At 56.6% G+C, this 4,772-nt stretch overlaps 1 protein-coding gene across 3 annotated transcripts; it reads left to right on the forward strand.

Annotated features, from left to right (window-relative positions):
• The first annotated feature begins 106 nt into the window (after nucleotides 1-106).
• ZBTB9 (zinc finger and BTB domain containing 9) lies at nucleotides 107-4,361 on the forward strand. 3 transcript variants are annotated; one of them, XR_002909603.2, is made up of 3 exons: nucleotides 107-183; nucleotides 753-2,291; nucleotides 2,974-4,361. XR_002909603.2 is itself a non-coding variant. In XM_024222635.2 (2 exons), exon 2 carries the CDS (start codon nucleotides 778-780, stop codon nucleotides 2,212-2,214), a length of 1,437 nt encoding a protein of 478 aa, XP_024078403.1. In that variant the 5' UTR covers nucleotides 107-183; nucleotides 753-777; the 3' UTR covers nucleotides 2,215-4,361. The 3 variants fall into 3 exon arrangements, 2 of the variants coding, with proteins under 2 accessions (XP_024078403.1, XP_024078404.1); XM_024222635.2 differs by having other exon boundaries at nucleotides 753-4,361; XM_024222636.2 differs by lacking the exon at nucleotides 107-183 and adding an exon at nucleotides 218-266 and having other exon boundaries at nucleotides 753-4,361.
• The last annotated feature ends 411 nt before the right edge of the window (nucleotides 4,362-4,772 follow it).

Here is a 4,772-nt window from a genome sequence, read left to right on the forward strand (position 1 = left end):
GCCGTGGGGGAGGGGTTTCCCGGGGCTCGCTCTCGGTTGGCCCGGGCGGTGGGGGAGGGGTTTCCCGGCGCTCGCTCTCGGTTGGCCCGGTCGGGGGGGAGGGGTTTCCCGGGGCTCGCTCTCGGTTGGCCCGAGCAGACCTCGCTGCTGGGACTCGCCCTACTGCACAACAACTCGCCGCAGGTAAGAGCTGAGTTTACCCCTCCCCCCCTGCAGCTGGGGTGGGAGTGTCCCGCCGTGGGGCTGGACAGGGCTCTATGGGGCAGGTACTGGGGGGCGGACAGATTGTGCGCTCTGTAGGGTAGCGATGCTGGGAAGCGCTGTAGGGAGTTCCCAGGGGGCACTGCCGGGGGTGGAGGGTCCCCGTTCCCAGGATCCTGGTCTGTGAAACACTCATTCTACCCCCTGCCCGGGTCCCTGTGGCCCCCCAGTGGGGGTGGGAGGGTTGAACCCTGGTAACGAGCCCCGAATGCTTTCTCCCAGCGCTCTCCTATAACAGGCGATGCCATGGAAAGGGTGGGGTGGGGTGGGGGGTGTTTCTCTGGGCCCCAACAACCCATCTGTCCTGCTCCATTGACATTTTCCTCCTGCAGCAGGCAGTGCCGAGGGTGGGGGTTTCTTGGGGCTCCAGCCCTTCCCCTCATTCTGCTCCTCCCCTTGCAGTTGCTCTCCATCCCTGTGGCAGGCAGCACTATGGGTAGGGAGTTTTTCTTAGCCTCAGCATCCTTCACTACCTGTCTCTCCCGTTGCAGTGACCTGCCCTGGGCAGGCGGTGCCATGGAGCCCGAGACCCGCAGCATCCAGATTGAGTTCCCGCACTATGCTGCGGTGCTGCTGGAATCGCTCAACAAGCACCGCTTGGAGGGCAAGTTCTGCGACATCTCCATCCACGTGCAGGGCCGGGTCTTCCAGGCTCACAAGAGTGTGCTGGCCGCCTCCTCGCCCTACTTCCATGACAAGCTACTCCTCAACGACACCAACTGCATTGTGCTGCCCAGTGTCATTGAGCCAGAGGCCTTTGAGAATTTGCTACAGCTCATCTACTCTGGCCGCCTCAAGCTGCTGATGGAGGCACTGCCCAGTCACCTGCTGGTGGCCAGCGGGCTGCAGATGTGGCAGGTGGTGGACCAGTGCTCTGAGATCCTTAAAGAGCTGGAGGGGGGCCCCTGCCGACCCTGGTCCAGCCGGGCAAGCGAGAGCCAGTCCCCCAGTAGCAGCAACTATTTTGCTGTGAAGGACGATGGGGAGCCTGGGGGCAGCAGCTCAGAGGGGCCTGGGCATGGTGGTGTGTCATCAGGCCGGGCAGCACCAGGCTGCCTTGACAATGAGGTGATGAAGATCCGGGTGTCACAGGAGGAAGAGGAGGAGGAAGAGGAGGAGGAGGAGCATCAGGCCCAGATCTGTAGCGGCTCAATGGACAAGGCCGTGAAGATTGTACTGGAGGAAGATGAAGAGGGTGGTGGCAGAGGTGGCTCCAAGGGGCCGTCTTCAGGGGAGCTGGACGGTGCCTTCCATGGCCCCCGTGACCACCCCAAGATCTTCTACATCAAGCAGGAGCGCTTTGACCCTGACGAGGCAGCAGTGGCAGCACTGGGAGGTGGCGTGAGTGCTGCAGGTGAGGCCAGCTTTCTCAAGTCGCTGGCACAGGGGCGGGCATTGGGCATGGCTGAGGTTCAGGGCCTGTGCCAGGCAGAGTTCCAGCCAAGCAGTGAAGTCAGTTACATAATCCCTGCTGCAGGCAGTGGTGCCACCTCCTCCTCCTCCATCACTGCCCCTGGCTTCACCATTAAGGCCCAGCCCCTCTCCTCCGATGAGGCCGGCTTCCCCCAGAGCTCCTGGAAGCCAGTGGACCTACACGGCAATGAGATCATTGCCCATGCGGTGCATGGCCAGGTGGTGCATGCGCCCGTTAAAATTGTGACGGCGCCTGATGGAAAGAAGTTTGGCTGTCTTTGTGGCAAGCGCTTTGCCGTCAAGCCTAAGCGTGACCGGCACATCATGCTGACCTTCAGTTTGCGCCCCTTCGGCTGCTCCGTCTGCAACAAGAAGTTCAAGCTGAAACACCACCTGACGGAGCACATGAAGACCCACGATGGGAACCTGTATTCATGCGAGGACTGTGGGCGCAAGTTCCGTGTGCAGAACTGCTTCCTCAAGCACAAGGAGCTGTGCAAGGGCCAGGGCTGGGCCACTGCTTGCTGGACCTACAAATAAAACCTAGGGTGGGACTGAGTGGAGGACTCCTGCCAGCCTTCTCTAGGCCTGATCCAGCCCCTGAGCTCTGTTGCTCTGTATCCTTGTGGATCTGCCCTCCTGAGCTTGGTAACCTGCTCCAGGGGCCCGGGGACACCAAAACATGAAGGGACACAAATGGGAGTTGGGCAGACCAGGGGATTTGGCCCCAGCATGTTGGCTTCCCATGCTGCTCCATGGCTTAGGGTTTCTGACATACAGAACTTGCCATGGGTCAAAGGAGGGGAGATAGAGAAAGTGAGAGAGCCCCAGGCTAATGTGGGAGCTCAGGGCAGGAGGATGGAGCAAGAGGCTGATGGGAACCTCAAGGCTGGGGATTAACAGCCACATTACATCCCTATTCCCAATCTGGCCCTGCCCTCCTCTGAAAGGATACCGCTCTGTTGTGGGTGGACTCAACTGCTGGATCCCACATACTCTTCACTGAGCTGAGTCTGGGCAGAGCTGTGTCACTGTTCCTGCCTACTCCCAGGTGTGGATTCCATGGCTGCCACCTTTCCTTGGGATGTGGGAATCTGCAGCCCAACCACCCTAGCCACCAAAACCAGCACCTCCGCCTTCCCCAGCCCTCAGTTGCTTGTACACATTCCCTCAGAATCTGCCTTGCTGTGAGCGTTCAGGGCAGATAACTAACCCCTTAGGGACAATAAGGTAGGTAAGCAAAAAACACAGGCTCAGCAAAGTGATTTCTTAACCACAGACACTTTACTCTTAAAGCAGTGGAGTATTACAGATCTGTGAAAACCACAGTCCTGAGCTGCCCTCCAGTCTGATCTCACTCCTTCCGCGAGACTGAGTTCTGGTCAGTGTTCCAGACATGGCCGAGTCCCTACTGCCTTCTTCCCATCAAGCCTGGTCTTGTGGAGTGTGGCAGGGGGCAGCCTGCCCTTCTCCGGGAGCACTCCCCTTAAACCGAGTCTCTGACCCTTTTGGACCATGTGCCCAGTCTAGGATATTCCAACCCCATGCCCTGTGAGACCCAGTGAAGAAAACCATTGGCTCCTGATCTGGGCCAGTCTTTGAATCATCCAAAATTGATGGACCTTGATGGTCCCGTCATTGATAGTCCTTTCCCTGGCAGGGCTGCGTCTGGAATAGACTGGCTTTGTTGAAGTCAGGCAGGCTTTTCTACACAGTGCACAAAATGAGAGAGAGGCACATAAACAGAAATCAAAGCCAAATGCAGTTCACCATTTGATACAGACATAACTCTCTTCTCTTGCAGCCACTGGCTGGGTCAGTAACCTGGAGGCTACCAATCCCAGCACTGTGGCAGGCATGGGCAGGATGGGGAAAGCTCAGTGTGGGAGCCATGGCCATATAACTCTAGTGGTTTTGCCCAGATTTCCTGGTCCTGCAGGGAGGCTCCCACTGTCACGCCACCCTCATTCAAACCAAGCCTAGCGTGAGCTCCCCCTCCTGCCAGAGCAGCTCAGCCACTCCATTCCCAACCCCTTCATTGTGCTGTGAGGCACATCCCAGGCCTGGGGACTCAGATTCCCCTGTGAGCCCAGCACAGGACTAGGGTGGGTTGGGGACAGGGGTAGAGGCTGGTGTGAATGTGCTGTACACTAGAGAGTGTGGGTCTTTGTGCACCCTTCTAATGGCTGGTGCACAAAGCAGGTGGCAGAGTGACATGTTCAGAGCAAGCGGTAGAGGTCAGTTTTGTGGAGCTGAAGTCCCTGGGTCACTTTCACCGTGACCCATGTGGGGGTGGGGTTGTCAGCCCCTCTGCAATCCCCTTACCCTGCTTGATTTCTCCCCCTATCTTCTGGCTTCAGCAGCCTCACCCATTCTTGTCCCTGGCTTCCTGCTATGGGTGTGTTTCTTTACTGGACTTGTTTTATTTGCCCTCGTCTTCCCACCAGTTCCCTGCTGTGGTTCATGCCCTTTCCCACTGGCCTGGGTGGGAATCTGTTTCTTTGAATAACACCTTGAGCCTTCTCACTCAGCCAAAGAGGGAAAGCCATTCCCTTGTTTTTAAGTGTATGCAACTCCCTGGGTCCCCCTGCATGGGCTGTGCACACACAACTCTTCACCGCAGCCTCTGCTATTGGTGGTTAAGAACATAAGAACAGCCATGCTTGGTCAGACCAATGGTCCATCTAACCCCATATCCTGTCTTCTGACAGTGGCCGGTGCCAGATGCTTCAGAGGGAATGAATATGACAGGGCAATTTATCAAGGGACCATCCTCTGTCATCCAATCCCAGCTTCTGGCAGTCAGAGGTTTAGGGACACCCAGAGCATGGGGTTGCATCCCTGATTATCTTGGCTAATAGCCATTGATGGACCTGTCCTCCAGGAACTTATCTAGTTCTTTTTTCAACCCAGTTATACTTTTGGCCTTCACAACATACCCTGGCAATGAGTTCCACAGGTTGTCTGTGTGTTGTGTGAAGAAATACTTCCTTTTGTTTGTTTTTTTTAAACCTGTTGCCTATTTAATTTCATTGGGTGACCCCTAGTTCTTGTGTTACAGGAATGAGTAAATAACATTTCCTTATTCACTTTCTCCA

This window comes from Terrapene carolina, unplaced genomic scaffold (assembly GCF_002925995.2).
Source record: "Terrapene carolina triunguis isolate 2854851 unplaced genomic scaffold, T_m_triunguis-2.0 Scaffold30394, whole genome shotgun sequence".
NCBI lineage: Eukaryota > Metazoa > Chordata > Testudines > Emydidae > Terrapene > Terrapene triunguis.